The sequence below is a fragment of the Erpetoichthys calabaricus genome, chromosome 9 (genome assembly GCF_900747795.2).
Source record: "Erpetoichthys calabaricus chromosome 9, fErpCal1.3, whole genome shotgun sequence".
In the NCBI taxonomy this organism is placed as follows: Eukaryota; Metazoa; Chordata; class Cladistia; order Polypteriformes; family Polypteridae; genus Erpetoichthys; species Erpetoichthys calabaricus.
Window position 1 is genome coordinate 10,783,333 of NC_041402.2, and position 27,724 is coordinate 10,811,056.

Sequence of the window (27,724 nt, forward strand, 5' to 3'; positions counted from 1 at the left end):
ACAACATGGCATCCCGTTTGGCTGATTTCGGCTTTTTTAATAATATTTTATTTATATAGCGCCTTTCCCATGCTCAAGGCACTTACAGAATACAGGGTGGGGCAGAAATAACTCTCACATTTCAAAGGGGGATTGAAAAAAAAATGGTACGAGGTATCACCAAAAACTTTTTATTTCCCAAATGTAGATATAAAAAAGTTATTTTACATTAAGTTTTAAAAATTATATCGTCCAAATGGTGGCCTTGACGGCTGATACACATTTGGAGCCATTCTTGGAAGTTTTCCATCACTCTCACTAGCATGTCGGGCGAAATTCCTTCAATTTCTTCTTGAATGGCCTCCTTTAGTTGGTCCAAGGACTGAGGACGATGTTTGAAAACCTCAGCCTTGAGGTACCCCCACAGAAAAAAAGTCACAAAATGTCACAATGAAGGTTAGTATGCAAAGTTCGCCTCACAGTTCTTTCCGAAATCCGAAGAGCTGAGGTATGTTTCCGTGCTGAACGCGCTGGAGACCGCTCAATCGAAGCCCTCACTGCAGTGATGTTTTCGGGTGTTCTCACATTTTTGGGACGTCCGGGTGGTTTTCTCTTCAGTGCAGATCCTGTTGACCTTACTCTTTGAACCCACAGCAAAATCATTTTCATTAGCACGTAAACCAAACCGCGTACGAAACGCCCTCTGCGTCGCAGTTACAGATTCGCCATTTTTTAAAAAAACCTCCACTACCCTAACCCTAACCTTTCTGACCGGGAAATTGGAACTGGTTGTAGTTAAGGGTTTTAATTAGATGTATGAGAGAAGGGTAATGGGCTCATGTGAGAATCCCGAGGAGGTAATAGGATCATGTGAGAATGTGGTCCTAGTTAGAGGAATACATGTGAGAATGTCGTCCTAATTAAGGATACTCATATGAGAATGTAGTGTTGTTTATTGTGTTACTACTATGGGGCAAATTAACGTAATTAAATTAAATAAAAGGTTTTTTGACTAAGACTGGTGAACCCATGTAATTTTGTTATATTTTTATAGCAATATCCCCTACCCTAAACCTAACCCTCGATGCTCACCCGATCACGGCATGGTGACGACTGAAAACCTTATTATGTACCCTACCTAACGGAACGGACCGCACCCCTCTACCTGCTTTGGGGACCCCACAGTGATTTTTCGAAATGTGGGAGTTATTTCTGCCCCACCCTGTATAAGAAAGAACGGCAGGGTATACAGTATATAGCATTGTACAAACCAGATAAATAAATAAAGAAGATTAAGACAGTGAATTCAGAGATAAAGCCTAACAGACAACATAACTGATGGTCTCGCACACACACATACAGGTTACATGAGCATCTTGACAGAGAGAAGGGTAATAAAGTCAAGTAGAGCTTAAAGCCTTCCTGAACAGATGAGTTGTTTTTTTAAAAGAATTCACGGAGTCAGCTGACCTGATTAATTTTGGTAGGTCATTCCAGAGTCTGGGCGCTACACAGCTGAAGGCCCTGCTGTCACCCATGGAGTGTAGATTAGTGAATTTATTTTTGACAAAGATCAACAGGAAAAAAAGATTCTTTAAAGTCAAAGTGAACGCTGATATTCTGCAAAGTGTGTACACATCAGTGGTCCCCAAACTCGGTCCTATGGGGAACCCACTTGGGGCCATGATCAGTGTCCTTAGTTAGGTGGTCCTTTTTTTTTTTTTTTCTCTCCTCACATATTTTGCTTTCAGAAAAGCACAGCAGTATGAGTTTTACATTGATAAGACATTTTGAAATATTTCTGTTTTTGCTATAGCTTGGAATGCTTTGTTTGCTCCCGTCAGTGTAACTGAAGTGTGACAATTAAAAACAAGCAGAGCTGACAACCATGAATGATGAAAGGCTTGTGACTGCTTCATCTTCAGACCAACTAACTAGCAAAAGATGGATTCAATAACCAGAGAACCTTGTAAAGCAGAATAAAAATGTTGTTAAAAAAAAACAAAAAGTATTATCTGCATATAACTGCTTAGCACAGTTTAATAGAAAATTGACAAACTTAGTTTTGTCATTTTTTCCTTGACCCTAAAACTGGGAAATAACAGCTCAGATAATCAAGCTAAGGTCGTGTTTCAGTCAGGGTTTCTCCCCTGGCTGCACTTTGAATCTTTAGGCCATTTATCTGTGTTGATGTTACATTTGTTTATTGTCTGTTTTGTTGCCGATGTCCATGTTATGTTCTTTCTATTTTGTGGGTGATTTCCCCACTAGGATCAGGACAAACTGCTAATCACCACCAGGAACTGCCACGTCCCTATAAACATAGAGGGTCTCCCTTAGTAGTTCCTGGCAGTTCATTTTGATTGCGCTAGGCAGTTTTTTTTTTGGTGAGTTTCTGTGTTTTTCCTACACTTTGTACTTTTTGTGAATTATTGGATTTTTTTTATGGTTCTTTTTGATTTATTGTATTGGGAATTGTTTGCTTTGGATTCCCTTATGTCTCGGGCAACTTCATTTTGATTTTGAGCACCAAGGTGCTACGTTGCTTTTGCAGTATTGTTTTGGAAAAGAATACATCTTTTATCTTTATCATTTTATTCCTACTCATTCCATCCCCCTAATCATCTCCTGTCTCTATTTGGTTAAGTGTCTCTTACCCCTAATGTGCGGTGGGCGTACTGGCGCAAAAATGGCTGCCATTGCATCATCCAGGTGGATGCTGCACATTGGTGGTGTTTGGAGTAGCCCCCCACTCACTATGTAAAATGCTTTGAGCAGTGAGAAAAGCGCTATATAAATGTAAAGAATTATTATTATTTGCAATATTACTAGCCTGGTTTTAACAGTTTTACCCCTCTAGTGGGACTTGCGTGCTTTAAACCGCCTAGTTCACGAGAGCATGTCTGTCTGTCAGTCTGTTTTACTGGCAGGCATTATCAAAAGGTTATGGGCAAGGTGTCTTTTTATTTCTGTGTATTCCTGTAATGGACTGGCCCCTCATAACCATGAATTTAATAAAGCATGTCTGTAAGTCTTACATTAATCTTCTTTTAATTAATTTCTTATAAACATGATCATTTCACCATGATGTACAGGGAAAAAAAACACATTCTAGCCAAAGCAACTGGCTTATGGTGACTGTGCCATCAAAACTTGTGCTGTGGGGGGATTTCTACTCCAACAGGTCTCTTTGGTACTCCCTCATTTCAAGCCTTGCTCACCCTTTGTCTATCTATCTATCTATCTATCTATCTATCTATCTATCTATCTATCTATCTATCTATCTATCTATCTATCTATCTATCTATATCTATCATATAGTGCCTTTCACATCTATTTATCTATTATATAGTGCTTTTCATTATCTATCTATCTGTCTGTCTATTATATAGTGCCTTTCTATCTCTGTATCTATCTATCTATCTATCTATCTATCTATCTATCTATCTATCATATAGTGCCTTTCACATCTATTTATCTATTATATAGTGCTTTTCATTATCTATCTATCTATCTGTCTGTCTATTATATAGTGCCTTTCTATCTCTGTATCTATCTATTATATAGTGTCTTTCATATCTATTTATCTATCTGTCTATCTATCTATTATATAGTGCCTTTCATTATCTATCTGTCTTTCAGTCTGTTTATTATATAATGTCTGTCTGTCTGTTTGTCCGTCCGTCTATCTATCTATCTGTTATATACTACCTATCTATATTTCATATAGTGCCTTTCACATCTGTTTATCTATTATAGAGTGCCTTTCATTATCTAGCTATCTATCCATCTATCTATTATATAGTGTCCTTCATATCTATCTATCTATCTATCATATAGTGCCTTTCACATCTATGTATCTATTATATAGTGCTTTTCATTGTCTATTTATCTATCTGTCTATCTATCTATTATATAGTGCCTTTCACTATCTATCTGTCTTTCAGTCTGGTTATTATATAATGCCTGTCTGTCTGTCTGTCTATCTATCTCTATCTATCTATCTATCTATCTATCTATCTATCTATCTATCTATCAATCATGTGGCGCTGTTAGTCTTATGCTCTAACTGTGCCCATGTGCCCCTTAATTTGTACCTGTGTGAAGTCTGCTCCTTTACCAGATGCTTTTTGTTGGATGTTAAACCATCAGGCAATTGGGACTTTAGCAACATCTTTACTTAGGGGGAAAAATATGTTTTTGCCAAGTCAAATTTGATTATGTGTTATATATACAGTATATATATATATATATATGTTTATTTATATATATATATATATATATATATATATATAGATATATATATGTTAAAATGTTAATTTGATGAAAATAACCATTTATTAAACAGAAATGAATGGTGAGGGTTAGGGACAGGTCAGTCAGTTTAAATACAAAATAAAACAAATGGCATACACACGAGGTATGTAGCTGACGGTTTTTGAAAAGATGATTGTGAAAATGCCAGAAGGAAATATACTTTCTAGCTTTTTCTTAGCAGCTCCCCAAATCTTTAATCATCACAGCAATAATTATTCTTTATTTGTTCCTTAAAAAAAAAAGCATAGCTAATATTTAATTAAAAGAGTCAGCCAGCGACGGCCTTAGCAATTTAAGCTCCTCATCCAGGTTATAAGTGATGTTTTTTCTTTCTTTTTCTTTTACAAGATGTCACACTAATTGTTTCTTTTCCCCTTTGACCTGGTACTTTATCAGATTTATGGCTTTTTCTACTACCGCCAAGACAAATGTTTTGGAAATTAAAACGATTTATGATCTGAAGGTTTCGCACTATGAGCATCGTTGCCGCACGCTTCTCTGCTGTGTTTAGACAGTGATTTTTTTCTTTTTTTTTTTTTTTTTTACTATAAAACATAAAATTTATGAAAATATGTGTATACAGTGCCCTCACAAAGTATTCAGACCCCCTCACTTCTTTCACATTTTGTTATGGGACAGCCTTGTGCTAAAATCATTTCAATTCATTTTTCCTCTCATTAAACAACACTCCGTACCCCAGAATGACAGAATGAGTACAGGATTTTAGAATTTTTTGGTAACTTATTAAAAATAAGAAACTGAAATATCCCATTGACACAAGTCGTCAGACCTTTTTTACTCAGTGCTTAGATGAAGCCCCTTCAGCAGCAATTTCAGCATGGCGTCTCCTTGGGTATGATTCAAGCCCCTGGCCCCCATTCTCAAGTTCTGTCAGTTTGGATGGAGGCCATCAGTAGGCAGCTATTTTCGGGTCTCTCCAGAGATATTTGATTGGGTTAAAGTCCAGGCGGTGCCAGGTAATCTCAAGAACATTCCCAGAGTTGTCCCCTAAGCCCACTCCTGTGTTGTCTTTGCTTTGTCCTGTTGGAAGGTGAACCTTCGGGCCGAGTCTGAGGTCCAGGGTGCTCTGGTGCAGTTTTCCATTAAGTCTTTGAGGGCTGAATATTTTTTGAAGGCAACTTTTCTGAAAAGCACACAAAGCAAATGTTTTATATAGCATATGTTGCTGTGGCAGCTGTTGGCGCCTGTTCAGCATTTTTGGTGGCTGTGCAGGGGCAGCTCGATGGCCGGTAGGGGCAGCTGCCTGGCCTGTCTTCGCATGGCAGTACGACACAATCCTCTTGTCATCGTAAGTGGTGGTCTTCTCAGGTGAACGTTGCCATAGGTCCATCAGCTACACGCACGTGTTCAGCACCACGATCAACTGGGGGCCAGTCACCTGATGCTGGTTTCTCCAGATCACTTACATCAAAATCGTCCGACAAATGATGTCCGATTCGGCGATAATACGCAGAATGTTGTCCACGGAGTAATTTTGCTTTGTGCATTCTCTTTGGTCTCTCGCCAGATGTCAATTCCATTTTAGAGGTCGTTTGCTCTTTGCTACTCACGCCAGGCACAGGTAATCGAGGTCAGATCAATGAAGCTAACTTTCCTTTTAGTAAAGAGGGTCAAACTAAGCATAACGGCGAGTTTTGTTGCGTTTACAGCCGATTGTCGTCCTCTTCCCCTGAATTTTGACAAAAGTCGACATCCGCCCTGAAGGAGTTCAGGTTATCTCTGTACTTTCCTCTGTTCAGCTTTCCCCCTCAATGCTGGCCACTCTGTCAGTCCTTGCCACTGTAAAACAACCCAACGGCGTGAGGTGCCAGCACCCTGCTTCACTGTGTTGGAATTGCATTGTGCAGGTGATGAGCTAAGCCTGGTTTCCTTCAGACATGACACTTCAAATTGAAGCCATACAATTCAGCCTTGGTTTCATCAGACTAGAGCATTTTGTTTCTCATATTCTGAAAGTCCTTTAGATGTCTTTTGGTAAACTCCAAATGGGCTTTCATGTGTCATAAACCCCAGATTAGCTGAGTTTTGCGGTGGTTCTCGTCCTTCGTGACGTTTTCCCCAGCTTCCCACATGTTCTCTGGTGCTCAGCCAGACTGGTATTTGGTCATGTGTCTTACCAGGACAATTCTCCCCCAGCGGCTCAGTTTGTCTGGGCAGCCAGCTCTAGGGAGAGTCGTGGTTGTTCCATACGTACTCCATTTAAGAAGTTTGGTGGCCATTGTGCTCTTGTAAACTTTCAGTGATGCAGAGAAAATTTTTGTAGCCCTCCCTAGATCTGTGGCTCGACACAATCCCGTATCTAAGCTCAGTAGGCAATTCCTATGACTTAATGGCTTGAATTTTGCTCCCCACAGGTTCACCTTTTCAACAGGGGACCTCTGAAGCTCCGTTAGTGGATAGCCAACTCTAGGAAGAGTCCTGGTGGTTCCAAACTTCTTCCATTTCACAGTTACTGTGGTTAATGTGCTCCTGGAAACACTTAAAGCTTCAGAAATGGTTTTATCCTAGAGTCCTGATCGGTGTCTCACCTTGTGTTCCTTGGACTTCATGTCCTAGTTTTTGTCCTGATATGCTGTGTGAAATGTGAACTTTATATACAATCAGTTCAGTTTGCCACAAGTGGAGTCTAATCAGGGTCCAGACACATCTCAATAAGGATTAAACCAAGCAGGATGCACCTGAGCACAATGTGGAGCGTCACAGCGAGGGGTCGGAGTACTTCTAGGAAAGAGAGATTTCACTTTTTGATTTGTAAACCTTTTTGAAAGCTTATTTTGATTTTGTCATTACGAGTTATTGAGTGTAGATATTCATGAGCAACGTGGCAAATTTATCAATTTAAAATGAAATCTACAAGACAATAAAGTGTGCAAAAAGTGAAGGTGTCTGAATAAATCATGAACCCATTGAATCAAAGAAAAGCACTAGACTGTCTAACCGGGACAAAGTATTTGCGTTTAAATTCATACACGTTTAAAGTTACCAGTACTTCTCATTGTTTTTAAGCAGTGCAGAAGATCTTAGCCACCATTACTAGATATGGGCAGAGACGCTAATTGTAGGGCGGATTTCCCAGAGACATGATTTCTTGAGTAAAAGGAAGCACTGCTGGAAGGAGGAGACCACAAATAAAATACTGACCAGTTGGGCATAATGAGTTTCCAGCCAAAAGCTGTTTTTCAGAGAAGCCCTCACCCTAATTATAGTGGATTTATTGTTGCAGCTGAGAGTCTGTAGCAGACACAGGCTTGTCTTGCAGTGTTTCACCTGTTGTGCATTTTCACAAATGACTGAAGTTCCCACACAGATCTCGCTGATCAGAGTCTACTGTGGTCAATTTTATTGGGGTTTATAGGAGGCACTTCTCAGTCAAGCATTGTAATCATTATATTTTGAGAAAAACTAATACTAACTGGCTGATCTCCTAAATCCTGTCTGCTTTCTTCTGTCAAATTTAGTAGCATGTTAATATACTTCATCAGGATTACAAATGGCACTCTGCAAGTTTTGCCCTCTGTATTCTCGATGTCTTTAAAATAACGTGCTTATTGGAATCATGAGGTGTTCTGACTATTAAAGTTATTTAGTCTGTGTTTTTTAAAACTAAAAGATTTGTGCATATCTGTGGTAACTTGATTAAGTAGCATTTAAGTTGGTAACTGGTTTTCTTGTTTTTTTGTGTGTAATATATTTGTGATATATACACACATATATGTATACAGTGGTGTGAAAAACTATTTGCCCCCTTCCTGATTTCTTATTCTTTTGCATGTTTGTCACACAAAATGTTTCTGATCATCAAACACATTTAACCATTAGTCAAATATAACACAAGTAAACACAAAATGCAGTTTGTAAATGGTGGTTTTTATTATTTAGGGAGAAAAAAAAATCCAAACCTACATGGCCCTGTGTGAAAAAGTAATTGCCCCCTGAACCTAATAACTGGTTGGGCCACCCTTAGCAGCAATAACTGCAATCAAGCGTTTGCGATAACTTGCAATGAGTCTTTTACAGCGCTCTGGAGGAATTTTGGCCCACTCATCTTTGCAAAATTGTTGTAATTCAGCTTTATTTGAGGGTTTTCTAGCATGAACCGCCTTTTTAAGGTCATGCCATAGCATCTCAATTGGATTCAGGTCAGGACTTTGACTAGGCCACTCCAAAGTCTTCATTTTGTTTTTCTTCAGCCATTCAGAGGTGGATTTGCTGGTGTGTTTTGGGTCATTGTCCTGTTGCAGCACCCAAGATCGCTTCAGCCTGAGTTGACGAACAGATGGCCGGACATTCTCCTTCAGGATTTTTTGGTAGACAGTAGAATTCATGGTTCCATCTATCACAGCAAGCCTTCCAGGTCCTGAAGCAGCAAAACAACCCCAGACCATCACACTACCACCACCATATTTTACTGTTGGTATGATGTTCTTTTTCTGAAATGCTGTGTTCCTTTTACGCCAGACGTAACGGGACATTTGCCTTCCAAACAGTTCAACTTTTGACTCATCAGTCCACAAGGTATTTTCCCAAAAGTCTTGGCAATCATTGAGATGTTTCTTAGCAAAATTGAGACGAGCCCTAATGTTCTTTTTGCTTAACAGTGGTTTGCGTCTTGGAAATCTGCCATGTAGGCCGTTTTTGCCCAGTCTCTTTCTTATGGTTGAGTCGTGAACACTGACCTTAATTGAGGCAAGTGAGGCCTGCAGTTCTTTAGACGTTGTCCTGGGGTCTTTTGTGACCTCTCGGATGAGTCGTCTCTGCGCTCTTGGGGTAATTTTGGTCGGCCGGCCACTCCTGGGAAGGTTCACCACTGTTCCATGTTTTTGCCATTTGTGGATAATGGCTCTCACTGTGGTTCGCTGGAGTCCCAAAGCTTTAGAAATGGCTTTATAACCTTTACCAGACTGATAGATCTCAATTACTTCTGTTCTCATTTGTTCCTGAATTTCTTTGGATCTTGGCATGATGTCTAGCTTTTGAGGTGCTTTTGGTCTACTTCTCTGTGTCAGGCAGCTCCTATTTAAGTGATTTCTTGATTGAAACAGGTGTGGCAGTAATCAGGCCTGGGGGTGGCTACGGAAATTGAACTCAGGTGTGATACACCACAGTTAGGTTATTTTTTAACAAGGGGGCAATTACTTTTTCACACAGGGCCATGTAGGTTTGGATTTTTTTTTTCTCCCTAAATAATAAACACCATCATTTAAAAACTGCATTTTGTGTTTACTTGTGTTATATTTGACTAATGGTTAAATGTGTTTGATGATCAGAAACATTTTGTGTGACAAACATGCAAAAGAATAAGAAATCAGGAAGGGGGCAAATAGTTTTTCACACCACTGTATGTAGATATGTATATGTATATGTAATATATATATGTATATGTATGTAGTACTAGGGTGTTGTACCGTGTTAGCCGTTATGAATGTAGTGAGAAGTCAAGCAAAATTACACTTTTTATTGGCTGACTAAAAAAAGATTATATAATATGCAAGCTTTCAAGGCAACCCAGGCCCCTTCTTCAGGTACATCTAGGTATATATATATAATATGTGAATTTCCCTTTGGGATTAATAAAGTATCTATCTATCATGTATATATAGGGGTGTGTGTGTGTGTGTGTATATAATATTACATCTTGCCTGAAGAAGGGGCCTGAGTTGCCTCGAAAGCTTGCATATTGTAATCTTTCTAGTTAGCCAATAAAAGGTGTCATTTTGCTTGGCTTTTCTCTCTCTCTCTCTATATATATATATATATATATATATATAGGTGAAAGCCTGATGGCTGCTGACCAGGGCTCTCCATCACTCCTTATCCTCCTGGACCTTACAGCTGCATTTGATACGGTAGATCATAATATTCTCCTTCATCATCTTCACTATACAACTGGACTTTCTGGCATTGCTTTGGAGTGGTTCAAGTCCTATCTTACAGACAGGGCCGAGTATGTGGCCCTAGGCGATACTAAATCTCATACCCACTACTGTCACCTGTGGAGTCCCACAAGGATCAGTCCTTGGGCCGACCTTTGTTAATATCTATATGCTATCCCGGGTCACATCATCCGCAAGCATGGAGTTTCATTCCATTGCTATGCCGATGATACGCAGCTCTATATGAGACTGGATTCGACTTCTCTTACACCTCCATCAATTTTTTCCTCCTGCTTGGATGAAATTGAAGCCTGGATGTCCAAGAACTTCCTCAAGCTGAACAGCACCAAAACTGAAGCTCTTTTAATTGGCACTCCCCATCAACTTCGTTCCTCTGTAAATTGTATTTCCTTTTCTGACCATACCATTACCCTCTCCCCTTCTGTTACAAATCTGGGTGTCAAGTTAGACTCCCATCTGTCATTTGATACACATGTCCATCACCTTTGTAAAATTGCATTCCTTCATCTCCGAAACATAGCCAAACTCCATCCCTACCCTGTGATGCTGAAAAGATGGTTCATGCCTTTGTCTCTTCCAGACTGGACTATTGTAATGGACTCCTCATCGGGATACCCAACAAGAGCCTTCAAAAGCTCCAACAAGTTCAAAATTGTGCTGCAAGAATCCTGATGAGGGTGCGGGAATATGAACACGTCACCAATCCTTTGATCACTTCATTGGCTCCCTGTCCAACTCTCTTTGTTTACTCACCAGTGTATCCATGGAAGTGCTCCACAATATCTTAAGGAACTCCTTATATTACAATCTACTACAAGAAACCTCTGTTGTACAAATACCCACTGCCTTTGCCCCCCTGTGACCAAACTTCATACAATGGGTGACCGAGCCTTTGCAGCCGCTGCTCCACCACTCTGGAATGGCCTACCAGAGAGCCTAAGAACACAGCAGATTGTGGGCTGTTTTAAAAAACTGCTGAAGACTTTTCTATTTAGGAAAGCTTATTAACAAAAATGCTATAATTATTGTTGTTTTATCTGCATTTTTATCTTGCCTTGCCTTTGTTTAATCTTTTTATGTTGCACTTTGAGATTTACTGCTAAAGTAAAGTGCCCCTATAAATAAAATGCATTATTATTATTATTATTATTATTATTATTATTATTATTATATATATGTATGTATATATATATATATATATATATATGCTGTATATGTGTATGTATGTATGTGTATGTATATATATTTGTATATATATATATATATATATGTATGTATATACAGTATGTGTATGTATATGTGTATATATATATATATATATATATATATATATATATATATATATATATATATATATATATATATATAATATACAGGTATATACCCTTAGTTCCACTTCATAAAGCACAAAGTGTAAAAACAGCAGGACATAAATACTTGTTTGTATGTATATAGGTTCAGTGAAGATGGCATGGAGGTCATGGAGCGTTTGATATACCTTTTTCGAAAGTTTCATCAATTGAAGGTCAGCAATGAAGAATATGCCTGCATGAAAGCCATCAACTTTCTAAATCAAGGTAAGAAAAGTTAAAAATTGTCTCTTAAATTTTAATAGAATTAGCAAGTTTAATTTGTGCTTTCTCCACACACCTGTCATGAACATCCATCTGATGAGCCTCTTTATTTAATATCTATAGTTTCATATTTCACTTATATATTTACTGTGGAGTGTTTTTCCTTTGACTGTAGATAGATTGCAATTTGTAGATTGCACAATCCACATGAAACACTCAACTATCTATCGATTGATCGATCTAGATAGATAGATAAATAGGTAAATAAATAGTGTATGTACATATACTGTATATATGACTGTAGAAATGACAAATTGACATATAGTAACTTGGGGCGCCAGCTGGGTTGTCCCATAAAATGATAGTATAAAATAAACAAAAATAATGCCCGTCATTGTGTTATACTGCCCTGGCTTTGAGCTATGAAAAAAGAACAAACAAAAGACAATAGAGATTTCCTCTGACAGTCACTTTGGGAGGTCTGACTGGTGACACGTTCCTCAGGTAAATGACACCTACTTCTGGGAGTCTGGTAGCTTTATTCTCGCAGGACCAGAAGGGGAGGAGGTAGGTGCCCTCACTAGGCGGTTTCCTGTGCTATGGGCAGAGAAGGAGAAAACAGAGTTAGCGGCAGCCCCCCCCACCCCATTGGTCTGGTTGGTCATTACATACCTTGACAGATATGTGTGTGTGTACGTGTATATCTATATGGATATATATATAATATGGATTGCTAATGCCATCTAACACTTTGATAGGACCCGGGGTTTATAATAGAATTTTTGTTTTGGATCACACCATAAACTATTTAGGTTTTGCCGATGATCATTTTTTTAAAACCTTCCTATTGAAATGATTGATGAACGCTTACTTTCACTGCACTTCTATCTTTGGGTGTCATCATCAAGCTCAGTACATTTGCTGTCTCCTGTTCAGTTTAATGTAACACAGAATTCTTGAACCTGTTTCATTCAAAGTTTGCCTTCTTCCACTCTCATCCTCCCATTTTCATTTTTTCTCTCATTTATTAAGTCTTATCCATTTTGAAGGTTAAATGGTGGTGACTTGTGTTGATCGTCAAATTTTGGCAAAGCATTTTTCTCAGCGAATATGCTGTTTGCTAGTAACCTTGTTCTTTGAATATTTTTCTGGAAATTCGCTGTGCAGCCAGCTTAGGCAAACATATTTTTCCCAAGCCCCCAGTGATGCTTTGCAAGGCCAGTGTGACATCACAGAGCTGTAGCCATCTATGCGCAGAACCCTAATCTTAAACCCAGCCCTTAGCCGATAGCTCTTGACAGTGTTGTGCAGTATTTTTCCTGGTCTCTTACTGCATTAGTCTCCTCCACTTAGTTATTTCAACCCCCAGTGCTCTTTGATTGCTTGTATGTGGGTCATCAGTGAACTTAAAAATGTGTCCCAAAACTACAAAGTTTGTGAAGTACTGCCAGATTTCCATCCTACATGCGTAAAAAAAAGAATTAAAAACTTAGTGTTAAGAATACTGCCACCAGATAAATAACACTGATCACTGCACTTTGGCAACACATGGCTAAGTATGCACCTGTGTGCATCTAAATTGTGTTTTGTGCCGTTTGAATGCTGCATACCTCCGCAAAATGCTGATAAATTTACCAGTCGCTACAGCTTTGCAATAAATCCCATGGATGGCAGCATTTTCATCCTTACCAGAATTTTTCTGCCAGTGTACATATGCCCAATATAGGCAACATCTACGTCATATGCATTTTTTGTTGTTTTAGTGCAGGCGGAGATGCTTTTGTCAATAATTTGAAAATGCTAATGTGGACGGAAGTAGTTTTCAGATATAAATGCCATTTTTGAAATGAAAATGAAGTAGTGTGGACGTAGCTTGAGTTATAGTACTTCACCACATCAAAAGGATCGACTTTGCTGCTTACCGCTCCTCTGCCAATTTCTCAGTCAGCACAATAGTTGAACAAATGTAGCATTTATTCTTATCTGTGTTTGACGTTAATTAAACTTGTTTAACTCTCACCAACTCTTGTTCCTGTTTATTTACTCACAGATATCCAGGGTCTCACAAATGTCTCTCAGTTGGAGCAGTTGAACAAGAGATACTGGTATGTGTGTCAGGACTACACGGAGTTCAAGTACTCGCATCAGCCCAATCGCTTTCCTGAGCTCATGATGTGTCTCCCTGAAATCCGCTACATTGCAGGTAAAGCTGAAAAGTGCACTATGGATATTAATAAGAAAGAATAATGGTGGGAGAGGGGGGTAAAACAGAAACAAAAAGTGGCACAGGTCATTAATAAATACAAGAATCATCACATAATTATTGGCAATTATGCTGTAGTGTAGATGTTTAGAAATCTCACAACTCCGTTTACTTTCTTGTGAACTGTAAATGAATGTAGAGAAAAGCCAAGCAAAATGACACCTTCTATTGGCTAACTACAAAGATTACAATATGCAAGCTTTCGAGGCAGCTCAGGCCCCTTCTTCAGGCGAGATGTAACTCTGATGACATCTCGCCTGAAGAAGGGGCCTGAGTTGCCTCGAAAGCTTGCATATTATAAATTTTTTAGTTAGCCAATAAAAGGTGTCATTTTGCTTGGCTTTTCTCTACATTCATAATGGCTAACACGGTACAACACCCTAGTACTACAGAACTGTAAATGACAAAGGTTTCTTTGTTGTGATCTCTGAGTGAAAACGGCGCAAGAGTAGAAGCAAGCCGAGGTGTCTTATGAAGCCATGAAACCCACCTGAGCAATCACAAACACCTGTGATGCCAGTTGTCCCAAATATTATGGTGCCCTGAAATGGGCGGGAAGACCATGTAGAAAAAGTGGTAACGAGAATGTCTACAAATGCCCTTAAATGAAAGTCTGCCATGTCTACTTTAATCGCATCTGAATTCTTTGATTTGTCATTTTTGTCAATTTGTTATTCCTCTGTAAATTGTATTTCCTTTTCTGACCGTACCACTACCCTCAACCCTTCTGTTACAAATCTGGGTGTCAAGTTAGACTCCCATCTGTCATTTGATACACATGTCCATCACCTTTGTAAAATTGCATTCCTTCATCTCCGAAACACAGCCAAACTCCGTCCCTACCTCTTCCTCTGTGATGCTGAAAAGATGGTTCATGCCTTTGTCTCCTCCAGGCTGGACCATTTTAATGCACTCCTCATCGAGATCCCCAGAAAGAGCCTTCAAAAGCTCCAACAAATTCAAAATAGTGCTGCAAGAATCCTGATGAGGGTGCGGAAATATGAACACATGTCACCAATCCTTCGGTCACTTCATTAGCTCCCTATCCATCTCCGTATTGAATACAAACTCTGCTTGTTTACTCACCAGTGTATCCATGGAAATGCTCCACAATATCTTAAAGATCTCCTTATATTACAATCCACTGTAATCCGTTTTACAAATACCCACCACCTTCGCCCCCCTGTGACCAAACTTCATACATTGGGAGACCGAGCCTTTGTAGCTGCTGCTCCACAGCTCTGGAATGTTCTACCAGAGAGCCTGAGAACGCAGCAGATTGTGGGCTGTTTTAAAAACAGCTAAAGACTTTTCTATTTAGGAAAGCTTATTAACGAGAATGCTGTAATTATTGTTGTTTTATCTGTGCTTTTATCTTTCCTTGCCTTTGTTTAATCTTTTTTTATGTTGCACTTTGAGATTTACCATAGATACTCGCGTATAAGTCGAAAAATTTATGCCTAGAAATTCATTCAAAAAAACAGGATCGACTTATCTGCGGGGCAACACAATTGTCCATAGAATTTGGGTAATGACATTGTACACTCAACGCTTCATGGTGTTAAGTCACCGGTCATCTGCCGTTTCCCATGGTCTTTGTTAATTAATTATAAGCCAGCAATACTATTGCTAATTAGCTAGTTTTTTTTCTAATTTCATTAAATAATTCTTTAAACTGTGAAATACTTGAATTTGAGCATTAGCTTTTGCAGGTTTTGGATAACAAACATACCATTAGCTGCCACGTGCAACCAGATTTAGAATTAAAAGAACCAAGGCAACACACATTATCAATGCGATGCAAGCGCAGCCCGCAATTCAAAAAAATTTCTCTGCCTACCTGTTTGTCTCGTCTGACAGTAGCTGAAAAGCAGCATCAGGAGAGAGCAGCCTGAAGTAGTCCAGCAGCGGGTGATCTGTCGTGTCCAACAGCAAGCCATGCTGTCTTATGAAGTTCGGTAGCCAGTTCGGCTCCCGTGGATCAATGTCTGGGTATTCCTCCCACGTGAACCTTGCCGTAGCTGCATCGGCTACGTGAATGCGTTCAGCTGGCGTGGCATCGGCTGGTGTCCGATCAGCTGATGCCGGCTTCTCACTCTCTTGCTCGATTCCTGATCACTGTCAATAAAATCCGATTCTGAAAAATCAGAGTCCGACTCAGTGATAATGTGCAAAACATTGTCTGCCGAGTGTTTTCTTTTCTGCACTCGCTTCGCTCCCTTGTGACATATCGACGCCATCTTGCCTTTGTTTACATTTCGCAACTCACGTACACGCAAGGATTAGTTGCCGAGTCAGCGAGTCTAGCGTTTCTCCAAGCACAGAGGGAATGCCTGTGACGTGACAGTGAGTTTTTTCACCATTAACAGCTGATTGTCGCCCTCTATCTCTGATAGCTGTCAAGTTTTACCCTCAACTTATACACGGGTCATAACAAATTTTGTAATTTTCGGCTTAAACCAGGGGTGGGTTTTTGTTCTAACCCAAGTGCTTAATAAGAAGCACTTACTGCTCTAGAAACACTTCTGCTTCATTTTAGTTATCTCCCTCGTTAAGATTTTGAGCCCTTATTGCTTATTTAAGTCTTAAACAGCTGCATTCTCGGTTTTTAATTGCTCCTTATTAGCAATAAGATGCAAATGACAAAAGAAAGCAGCAGTTATCCATTTTGCTTGTTACCCTTTACACCTGTGTGTATTTATCGTGCACTATTTGGTTTAATTAAATACTTGGAAGGAAAGAGAAGAGAAAAAAGTGAAGGATTGAGAATTACCCGTCCGTTTTACACTTCAAAGTATTTGGATGATATCCTTAGAATGGAAAAAAAATCTAGGATATGAGAATGACTTGACATAGCAGAGTTAAAGCACTAACAAGCCATGAAATATAATTATTGGCATGAATTGTTTTCTAATTAAGCATCTGGGTTGGAACAAAAACCCGCAGCCACTGCGGCCCTCCAGGAATGACTTTGCCCACCCCTGGCTTAAACAATACACTCGACTTATCTGCGAGATCGACTAATACGCGAGTATCTACGGTACTGCTAATGTAAAGAACCCCTATAAATAAAATACAGTAATCCCTCCTCCATCGCGGGGGTTGCGTTCCAGAGCCACCCACGAAATAAGAAAATCCGCGAAGTAGAAACCATATGTTTATATGGTTATTTTTATATTGTCATGCTTGGGTCACAGATTTGCGCAGAAACACAGGAGGTTGTAGAGAGACAGGAACGTTATTCAAACACTGCAAACAAACATTTGTCTCTTTTTCAAAAGTTTAAACTGTGCTCCATGACAAGACAGAGATGACAGTTCTGTCTCACAATTAAAAGAATGCAAACATATCTTCCTCTTCAAAGGAGTGCGCGTCAGGTGCACAGAATGTCAGAAAGAGAGAGAAAAGCAAACAAATCAATAGGGCTGTTTGGCTTTTAAGTATGCGAAGCACCGCGGCACAAAGCTGTTGAAGGCGGCAGCTCACACCCCCTCCGTCAGGAGCAGAGAAAGAGAGAGACAGAGAAAAACAAACAATCAAAAATCAATACGTGCCCTTCGAGCTTTTAAGTATGCGAAGCACCGTGCAGCATGTCGCTTCACTAAGCAGCTGCACAGAAGGTAGCAACGTGAAGATAATCTTTCAGCATTTTTAGACGAGCGTCCGTATCGTCTAGGTGTGCGAACAGCCCCCCTGCTCACACCCCCTACATCAGGATCACAGAAAGCGCAAGAGAGAGAGAGAAAAGTAAGTTGGGTAGCTTCTCAGCCATCTGCCAATAGCGTCCCTTGTATGAAATCAACTGGGCAAACCAACTGAGGAAGCATGTACCAGAAATTAAAAGACCCATTGTCCACAGAAATCCGCGAACCAGCAAAAAATCCGCAATATATATTTAAATATGCTTACATATAAAATCCGCGATAGAGTGAAGCCGCGAAAGGCGAAGCGCGATATAGCGAGGGATCACTGTACATTATTATTATTTTAAATTGTTGAGCAGAGGGGTCAGTCCAGGAATAAATGTCACTTTGTCCCAGACCTAATGGAACAGTATCTGTCTGTCTGTGTCTGTTGAGCTTTATCTACCCATTTCACCCCACTGAATAATCTAATAATCCATCTGATTCAAGCTTTTACAGGTTTAAATGATATGCTTGTTTCTCTCGTATTAATGTGCCGTCGAATGTATAAATTAGATATCTTAATATTTTTTTTTTTCTCCTCCAGGAAAAATGGTGAATGTTCCTTTGGAGCAGCTTCCTCTCCTGTTCAAAGCAGTTCTGCACTCCTGCAAGTCAAGTATCAACTAAGAAGGCTCTGCCTTACCGCCGTGCCTCTGAGGAAGGGAGGCTGATGATGTTGAATGTCTGCGATCAACCTTAAAGGGGACGTGAAGTGCAAAGCGAGTCCCTGTGAATGTGACAAGCAGCTATTTTTTACTTTTTTTGGTCTTTATATATTTATTTCACGACAGAGTTGAATGTATGATCTTCAACACAGTGCACATGCTTCTGTACAAAAAGAATGCAAAGAAGTGTATTATTCTTGCAGTTTACATTGTTTTTGATATTAAGTGTTACAACGTTGTCATTTTAGCATTAGGGGTTTTTTATCATTTTTTTTTTTTTTTTTTTTTTTTTTTGTAGGGGCTGAGATAAATATTTGAAATGTTTTATTGTGAGAACTACCTCAGGAACAATTATTGTATCATTTTGCTTTTGAAAACCTTTCCAGGTCCAAGCAGATCTTCATTAGAATTTCAAAACTGTCACTTTGAAGGCAAATCACAGCGGTACGATTTACAGAGGAAGGGTTCCTGTGTCCGGATTTGAATTTTTGCCATGCAACACACTGTTGTGATAATCATTATTATTATTTTTTTTTTTGTATTGCAGGGCAGTTCAAATTCATATTTAACATCGGATTGTTTTAAGCCTGAGCGTATTGTCACTTTTCAGTATATTTTCTGTCAAGAATTTGGGCAATGACATTCGTTTAAGAAATTTAAAATGGTCGTTTGCTCAAGTGTTTCAAAATGGCCGCCAAAAAAAATAGCTACTGTATTATTAGGTGATGTAAAAAACAAAAAAAAAAATTCTAGGCCATTTGCTTTCATATCTGTAAGCCTACATGGTGGCAGTTTTGTTCAGCCACTTCAGCTTGCTCTGAAGTCACTCCATGTGCAATTCTACCTCATTAAATTATGTAAAGAAGAATCATTTTATAGAGATGAAAATGTATATAATATACGGGTATTTTTGAATAGACAATGGCTGGTGTTAGAGCCAAAGCAGGATTCTTTTCTGAACACACCCGGACCACCCCGAGTGGAAATATACTATGCACAGTAATTTCAATCCAATCCACATTCCAGGGGAGTACCAGATTTGGACTTCTCAGGAAAACCTTTCTGCTTTCACACCTACCTCGAATGTGTTTTATATGATTTAGAAGGTTTTTGTGTATTCAAGATTTTGTTTCAGCTCCAGTGTCCTAATGGGATTCCTTATTGTTTTTTTTTTTTTTTTTTAAATCATGTAGGACTTGAGGCCTATATGAGGTTGTGTTTCTTCCTTCTTGCGCTTTCTCTCTCTCTTTTATTTTCCTATTTCTCTTGCTCAAGTCGTTTATGACTTGTGTTTTGAACAGGGTAAAGTAAATGTGTTGTCTTGCATTTTAAATTTACTCAGGTATTAGTATGTGAGACTAATAGTAGATTAGAGGTGATTTTAGGTCATTCTGTAGTTCTTTTCCTAATGGATTTGAAGGGTGACTAAGAGCTCGATTTTTAGCTTGCGTGACAGCCAAGTGGAGCTCTAAACCATGCAAGCGACTCGATGAACAAGAAAAAAAATATATATATATATAGATGTGTGCTCGATTTACATTTGTAAGCATTCCTCAGCAGAAAAGTGCATTTAAGGAAAGCACAAAGTTTACAGACCTATTTGCACCAGACAATGGAAAATGCGCCTCCCAGAACCCTTTACCCCCTCCAGCCCTCTCCCTTTACCAGTAGAGTATGGTTCCTTAAATGCAGACCGATGTGGCCAGTTTGGCGAGGACCACCCTGCAGATGAGTTGTACCGTATGACACAAACTGCACCTTCAAATCCATACTGCTGTATATTTCAAGTTTCTGTTCTGTCGTTCCTTAAGTACATGTTGTGAGGACCCCCCCCCCCCCCCCCTTTTTATTTTTTATTTTCACTCTCTTATTTTTATTTTTTTTTATTTACCCCTCCCCGTTGAGTTGATGTGAAAATTAAAGCTGGTGACTGTGAATATATATCTCTGTCTTTCTCAGGATGATGATGGGCAATCATTCCTGCCACCTAATGTAGGGCAGAAAAGGGAATGAAGGGAACAAGGGAAAGGGGGTGGGGGGGGGGTGAACTGAAGGGGTGGGGTTTATGTATATTGAAATTGTTGAATGTGTAAGATGATTGACAATATGTAAACCACAGTTGTCATGTGTAGTTAGTTGTTAAGACACCATGGCTCTCTTCTCTTCTTCGAGTCTATACTGCCTTGTCCGCAGGGTGAATTTGTATCTCAGGGACGTGTATTTATTTTTGACTCTTGAGAGAATTGAGCCCAAAAACTCATCATTGCTTCTTTCATGCTTTGTTCGGGTTACTGTGATTTGGAGGGCCTACTGCTTGAGCCTATGCAAGATACGGAGAAAGGCTTTTTTTTTAATTGTGATTATTATTACAGCAGCATGTTCCCGACAAATTAGGTCTCCTAAATTAAAAAATAAAAAAAAAAAAAACGAAAACCGTTTTCCAAGACGTTCACTGACACGGTAAAACGTGTTAGGTAAATGAAAAGTCAGTGGAATTGAGTAATGAATGTAATGTGTTCCACGATTGACGCAAAAAACAAATTTTTATTTTTCATTTGGAGTTTCAGAAGTGTTGCACCAGAGAGCAGCAGAAAAAAGGAACAATTCGGTGAATTATATGCCGGAAAAGTTGAAAATTTGACTTTTACGTGCTGCCGCTGTGATCTATCGTCTTTTTCACTTGAATTATACGATTAAAAATAAAAAATCCTTTGTGTGCCTAATGCTGGATTTTTTAAAATTTACATTTTATTGGTGCACTTCTCTCCAATAAATATCTCGGTCCACTCATACAAAAGCCATCAAAACCTGAGATATAGAAATATTTCCTGCCGTGTTTAGGAAAGTGATACTGTTGACGGAAATGACATGGTCCATTACAAATGGCACCATTGCTGCTGCCACAGGCAAACCCAAACATAAGGTAATGTTTAACTATTTTAAATTTGACCCACTGTTAACTATGAAAAGGCCAACTCAACAAAACCCTTGCATTTCTGTTCATAGCCAAAGCTGCAGCTTCCTTCTGAAACGGGCTGCACACAAACAGGAGTCGAGTTTTTCGTTTCTTGCCCCGTTTAGAAAGCCGCTCGATCATTTCAAAGGGTCTTTTCTGTTTTCGTCCGAGAGCCTCACATTGCTGCGCTGCCGCTGTCCAAAATCAGTCGCGTCTTGTTTTGAACATAAAACCTGTGGCCCGTTTCAGCAGCAAGGCAAAGTCCCATCATGTGAGCACAAGTTTGAATGTCTGGCACAAGGAGCCTCTCTGAAATGCTGCTTTGTAATTTTATAGTTGGGGGGGAAAAATATGTCGAGTGTTATCTGCCAATTTCACATGCGTTTATTACTGTAGTCTTGAGTATTGAAAATCCCAGAGCGGGAGAACTCTTAGCGTATTTGTAAGCAAGATCCTTGGGTGACGTCACGGACCTGCTTTGAACATTCATGAAAGAAGTGCGATGCTCTTTGTGTAGAGGCCCGTTTGAAGCATGTGCCGCCGGATTCACGTAAACGTCTTACTTGTCGTGTGTTGCTCCACCCTAAACCCTCCATGTCATTGAATGTGTCATTATATTTGATATAACCAAAAATTCAAATTGTATTCAGCCACATCTTTATCTGTAAGGAATTTTGTGACAAAACAAAAATCAAGCAGAATGTTCTGCTGTTGACTTGATGCAATTTGGGTGTTTACGTTGCTTTTTAGTGGATTTTGATTCTTAAAGTAAATTATCAATGTAGTTGTTATTAGTTTGCTATTTGCGTTTAAGATACAGGACATTTCTCTTCTACCTCATAGGATTCCAGCAGATGACCATCCGGTCAGATATTTTTACCAAACTGGAATATTAACAACAATTTACTCATTTTCTCACGTGAAGCCTGCTTTTCTGTGGAACATTGACTTGAATTTGGGATAAGTGAGAATTACGATAATTTTAATCCTTGAACTAATCACAAATGAATACTGACCTCGGTACATCTCCAGAGTGACCTGTAAATCCAGGTAACATCATGCTACTTAATAAAACCTCTGGAGGGTTTTCCTAGTGCTCTTTTACTTATCACGTTGCTCATTTGTTGTTTTGGTCAAAGGCTGCTATCAGTCCAAAGTGTCTGTGATTAGTTATACCATATTATCAGCCAAAAACACACACAAATATAATTCACATTCGCACACACATGTAACACATATGTTTGTTAGTGTGCACATGCTCGGTTACACACACAACGTGTCTACATCCCTACATACAGTAATAGGCACTGTAACTGCACAGTGGTTAGCGCTACTGCTTCAGACTCTCAAAGACTTGAATGCTTCAGGTTTAGCACGGCCTGCACGTAGTTTACATTCTCAGAAAATACAGACTCAGATTTATTCTGGACGCTTCAGTTTTCCTTCAACATCCCATAAATGGGCAGGTTCTGTTGATTGGAAGCTACAGAATTGGCCAAATGCATCTTTGCAGTTGTGCCCAGTAATGTGGCTGGGCTGACTCTGGCCTTGCAGCGAATGCTTTCAGGGAAGGACTCCGCTGTTTCCCTCATACCAGTAGCAGGAGATGTTGGGTCCGGTGATGGAAGGCTGATTGGTTACAATCATGAGTTTTGTCCGCACACACTCATACATACGTGTGTACATGTTAGGATGAATATTTTTGAGATTTATACACATATGGATGAGGTCTTGTCTGATCGGTGTGTGTACACGTTCATGTATGTATGTGTGTTTATATACGAATACACAACATATGTACACACACACACAGTATACTTTATACAGGTCTGTTGAGATTGTTGCTGTTTTGAAGGAAACCAAGCAGAGAAGAAAAAAAAAGTTTACATTTTTTATGTTAATATTTTATATGTATTTACTTTTTCCCACATTATAATTCATTATTCGCATAACCTGTTTTAAGTATTCCTATTTATCAAGCAGTTATTCAGTCATTAAGTATGCAGCACATTGAATGTAGATTTTTTTGAAGTAATTGTCAATAGCAATGTTTATAATACTGTATGTTAATGAGAGTACCAAATAATGTATTACTTATAAGGTTTCCTTTTTTTTTTTTAAAGATGTGTCCTTCCTCCCCATTCTATTTTAAGATGACTTATCAGAGCTAAACCAAAAGAGTTTAATTTTATAGACCGTGAAATGACAGGAAGGCCCCCCTGGCCGGATGTACTGTAAAGTGAATGCGAACTTCAGTCCAATTTGAACAAAGTGCTGGAGTTTGAGGCGCTCGGCTCCTGTCACTCGGGCGCTGGCCGGGAATTTCTGACTTGTTACGGGTAAGCCGGCTGTTGGATTACAGAGCGTCGTACTAAAATGGGGCGCTTGGGGGTCTTTAAATATCCAGCCGACAGGATGAAAACGTTTCTTGTGCTCCCTTCGAATCTGCCAAGTGGCCTTTTTAATGGCCGAATTCGGAGCTGTTAGGAGATTTGAGTTCCACTGTACTGGCAGAGTTCAGAGGTACAGATATTGAAGTTGGGGGCCAGCATATTGGAAAACTTGAAGAACCTTCAGTTCCCAGAGCAACGTCAGTCCACAAGTTTAAAAGGGTCCTGACTTGTTGGGTACCCGGGGTACGCTTGTGAAGAATGCGACGATACAGTGAGACTCGTTGCTGTTGATTTCCTTTTACAATGCGGTGTTTGTCTGTTTTTTATTCAGTATTACAGCCTTTCCAATTTAAAGATATGGCGTATTTGATATCTGTCAACTCTGCTCTGTGGCTCGACTACCTGTGAAAATTGTGACCAACAAAGTGTTTTTCAGCATGTTTAGATTGTGCTAGAATTTGACAAATAAATGTGAATCCTATTCAAACCTGACTGGACGTGCTGTGGGTTTCATTTAAGTGTCCCGGTGATGCTTCCCTGCGTTTGTCAAATGAGAACTTGTGACAGACCTTGTGAGTGACATTGTGACAAAGAGGTGCCTATGGGCAGCAATCAGTGAAACAGACCCGTTTAGTTTTTGCCCGTAGTTTCACAAAACTGCAGCAGAAATTCATCTCATAAGGCGATTTCACACAAAACCCACTTGAACGGAGGATATTTGGGATGGAAACCATGGAACGTTACTCCCTGAGGGTCATTCTGCTGCAGCCCACCAGCACCGCTGCTTGATCTCCAGGGCTGCTTTCATGTGACTCGCACAAGACCTCCCTGTCCACTTGTGTTTGGCCTTCTCCCCACTCATCGGGGGTCACATGTAACCGCCCCCCACCTCCTCTCACTTTCCCCGACTCCGTAGGTCAGGGTCCCCCCAGCAGCCGCACACCCAGAACAATGGATTTTAGTAGCGGAGAAGGGTACGTGCTGTCAGTTTTTACCATCGTAAACTGTGTTGTACACATGAGATGAAGTTACAGTGCCCTCCATAATGTGTGGGACAAAGACACAAGTTAGCCCCTCAGCTGCACCATTTAAAACGGGGGTCCTCAATCACGGTCCTGGAGGGCTGCAGGGTTTTATTCCAAACTAGTTTCCTAATTAGAAAGCAGTCAATGCTGATAATGAAACTTGGTATTGAACTATTTAGCTTGTTAATGCTTACATTCATCCGAGAGCAATTTGAATTGCACTGTAGAGTTTCCTTCTGTGAGAACATTATCCATATGTTTTGTGGGCCAGAACAGATCTAAACTTAATGGTCCTTTCAATTCCCCTCTCATTCATTTCTAAACATTTTTTATCACAGATACTTCATGGTAAGCACGTGAGCTGGAGAGTTTATCGGTTATCTGCATCTCATTATTAACTAATGTCTGATTAAGAAAACAGGCAACAAAACTTAAATGCAGCTGCTAAAATCTAAAATATGCAATTAAGGGTTCTGAATGGTAACAGGCCAGAAAACTAAAATTAAGCCCAAAAAATGTATGTAGTAAATAATAGGGTTCTAACTAAAAAATTGGTTGAAGTGAAAACCTGCAGCCATAGCAGACCTCCAGGACTGTAATTGAGGACCTCTGATCTACAAAGGAACTAAAATGCGTCTTAGATGAATTAAAGCACTAACAAGGCAACTATCATTATCAGCAAGGACTGAGTTCTAATTAGGGTTAGGGTTAGGGACACTGGCTGGAATGAAAACCCGCAGCCACTACGGCCCTCCAGGACCGTGACTCAGGACCCCTGGTTTAAAATGACAAATCAGACAATTCAGGCTTGGGACTAAAGTGCACACTGTGGACTTTGATTGAAGGGGACCTGCAGACATTTCAGTCACCACACTTTTTCTACGCATTCCCCCCATTTCAGGGCATCATTATATCTAGGACAATTGGCGTCACCGGTGTTTGTGATTCCTCAGGTGGGTTTCATGGCTTCCTAAAATACCTCAGCTTGCTTCTCCCCTTTGGAGTCTGTAGCTGCCATTCTTCAACATGAGGACAAGAGCTGTGCCAATGAAAATCAAAGAAGCTATCATGAGACTGAAAAACGAGAATAAGACCATTAGAGACATCAGTGAGACCTTAGGATGACCGAAATCAACTGTCTGGAATATCATGAAGAAGACACACTGATGGGCTCAGTAGTCACAAAGGGACTGGTAGGCCAAGGAAGACCTCCAATGCTGACGACAAAAGATTCCTCCCTATGGTCCAAAAACAACCCCAAATGCCTGTCTTGACAGATCAGAAACGGGGGCCGATGTGTTTGTGTGTCAGAGACGACTATCAGCAGAAGACTCAGAATAACACCATTTGAGACCTTAGGATGACCGAAATCAACTGTCTGGAATATCATGAAGAAGAAAGAACACACTGGTGGGCTCAGGAATCACAAAGGGACTGGTAGGTCAAGGAAGACCTCCACTGCTGACAACAAAAGAATCCTCACTATGGTCCAGAAACAGCCCCAAATGCCTGTCTTGACAGATCAGAAACAGGGGGGCCGATGTGTGTGTCTGTGTCAGAGACGACCATCAGCAGAAGACTTCATGAACAGAAACACAGAGGACACACTGCAAGATGGAAACCACAAAAACAGGATGGCCAGATTACAGTTTGTGGAAAAGGACTTCAAAGAGCCTGCAGAATTCTGGGATAAGGTGGACAGAAAAGATGAAGATGAACCTCATCAGAGTGATGGCGAGAGCAAAGTGTGGAGACCAAAAGGAACTGCCCGAGATCCAAAGCAGACCACCTCATCTGTTAAACATGGGGGTGTTGTGGCTTGGACATGTATGGCTGCCTCAGGTCCTGGCACACTTCTATTCACTGATAATGGAACTGCTGATGGCAGCGGCACAATGAATTCTGAGGTGTAGAGAAACATCTGATCTGCTCAGTTCTAGTAAAGACCACCAAACTCCTTGGCTGGCACTTCATCCTACAACAAGATAATGGAGCCAAACAGACAGCTAAAAAATTGAACATGTTGAATGGCCAGGCCAGTCACCTGATTTCAATCCAACTGAGCAGGCCTTTCATACGCTGAAGAGAAAACTTAAGGGGACAAGCAGGAGCTGAAGATGGCCACATGAGAGGCTTGGCAGAGCATCACCAGAGAAAATCCTCAGTACCTTGTGATGTCTGTGAATCGCAGACTTCAAGCATTCATTGCATGTGAGGGACATGTGACAAAGTCCTAAATATGATGGCTTTAACAGACCTGCCATTGCTGTGTCCCAAACACTATGGTGCCCTGAAATGGAGGGACTCTGTAGAATGAGTGTTGTGTGACTGAAATGTCTGCAAATCCCCTTAAATGAAAGTCTGCAATTATTTGATTTGTCATTTTAAAACTGTGCAGCAGATGTTCAAATGAAGGACAAATGTGTCCTTGTCCCAAACATCATGGAGGCCATTTGTATGTTTGGCGATGATGCAAATTTGGCTTGTGGTGCAGAAGTTTGTTTTGTGAATTTGTTTGCAGAACGAATGTCATTTTCGCTGCCAATTCAGTAATTTTGCACAAGTTATTTCACTAATCACTACCTGTGGGGGTCACCGGGTGCCAAGGGTACAAAACATATTCTGGTCGGGGCTATAAAAGCAAAGAACTGCCACTCATGACTGAGAAATTTGCTGTAAACCTTTCGATTAGTTAGTTGTATGGAGCTGCTTCCATACTGGGAAACCCATCTTATGGAGAGATTTTTGAAACTCTGGAATCTTATGGTCCTTTTGCACTTTTAGGTATCCAAAGGACAACCAGGGTGGCACAGGAAGGCAGTGGCATAATGACTTTTTTGAGATTTCTACAAAACTAATAATTCAAGTTAGCCACACGTGGTGGAGATTGACTTACTGCTCTTCCATAGCATGTGTAAGAACATCAGACAGGGAGACCCTTCAGTCCATTT

The 27,724-nt window shown here is 40.0% G+C and overlaps 1 protein-coding gene across 2 annotated transcripts in view; it reads left to right on the top strand.

The window, feature by feature from the left end:
* Positions 1–24,238, top strand: part of LOC114657367 (nuclear receptor subfamily 6 group A member 1) — a 550,707-nt gene extending 526,469 nt beyond the window's left edge. For both annotated transcript variants that reach the window (XM_028809146.2, XM_028809147.2), the window contains 3 exons: positions 11,667–11,788; positions 13,836–13,988; positions 18,279–24,238. In XM_028809146.2, coding sequence (XP_028664979.2) covers positions 11,667–11,788; positions 13,836–13,988; positions 18,279–18,361 — 358 coding nt within the window. In that variant the 3' untranslated portion in view covers positions 18,362–24,238. The remainder of the gene's footprint in view (positions 1–11,666; positions 11,789–13,835; positions 13,989–18,278) is intronic.
* Positions 24,239–27,724: the final 3,486 nt, after the last annotated feature.